At 34.5% G+C, this 864-nt stretch overlaps 1 protein-coding gene across 1 annotated transcript in view; it reads left to right on the forward strand.

Moving 5' to 3' along the window:
- LOC116702439 (interferon-induced very large GTPase 1-like) overlaps positions 1-864 on the forward strand; it is a gene marked incomplete in the record, with an annotated part of 7,703 nt that overhangs the window by 1,711 nt on the left and 5,128 nt on the right. Inside the window, 2 exon segments of the mRNA XM_032536631.1 lie at positions 416-524; positions 751-864. The exon segment at positions 751-864 is cut by the window's right edge and continues 486 nt beyond it. Of these exon segments, the coding sequence (XP_032392522.1) occupies positions 443-524; positions 751-864 (196 nt within the window).

Genomic DNA, 864 nt, shown 5'->3' on the forward strand with positions numbered 1-864 from the left:
CACACACACACACACACACACACACACACACACACACACACACACACACACACGGTCGTCTTTGTATAATTGTGAGGACCCTCAGTGACAATATACATTCTGTAGCTTCTCTTCCTAACCTTAACCATCCCAGCTAAATGTCACCAACACCAACCTTTAACATAAACATATCCTAATCCTAACTCTAACAGTTACTTTAAGCCAAGTCATAACTTTAAAAGTACTTATTTGAAGTAGTGAGGAGGACCGGCCAAAATGTACTCACAATATGGTTAATGGTTAATATTTAGGACAAAATACAAAGAAAATCTCACATTTTTAATGCCACCTTAGGCCTTGCTCATCAAGACAGAAAAAAATTGCATTTGCTGTGATATTTTATTGTTGTATTTGTCCCAATGGCTTTATCATACAGTATGATAGTGTAAGATGAAGAGATAAGATGGAGCAAGACAACGATGACAACCCAGCAGCTGGAGGAGGAGAGTCTGAAACCAAATCTGCATCTGCAGCCAATGAGAAAGGTACTATTTTAAACAATTAATAGTACAGTTGCTTAAAATTGATTGTATAAGTTATATTTCAGTTGAGTTTAAATGCTTTGAGTAATTAAATCATATTTAACTAAAAATGTGCATTTGAGAATAAGTTTAACCTTTTTATTTCATCAATTCTTTTCCAAACTATAATTGTGGCCATGCTGTTTCAGTGATTACTGCAGTGTAACATTGTGATCTTTTTTTTTTTCAGTGATACCTAAACTCACACTTGTGTTAATTGGTGATTTAAATTCCATTGAAATTGGATCACAAAACATCTTACTTGACCATGATGGACAAACTAATGTGGAACAGTTTTCAACCA

The sequence above is a fragment of the Etheostoma spectabile genome, chromosome 15 (assembly GCF_008692095.1).
Source record: "Etheostoma spectabile isolate EspeVRDwgs_2016 chromosome 15, UIUC_Espe_1.0, whole genome shotgun sequence".
NCBI lineage: Eukaryota > Metazoa > Chordata > Actinopteri > Perciformes > Percidae > Etheostoma > Etheostoma spectabile.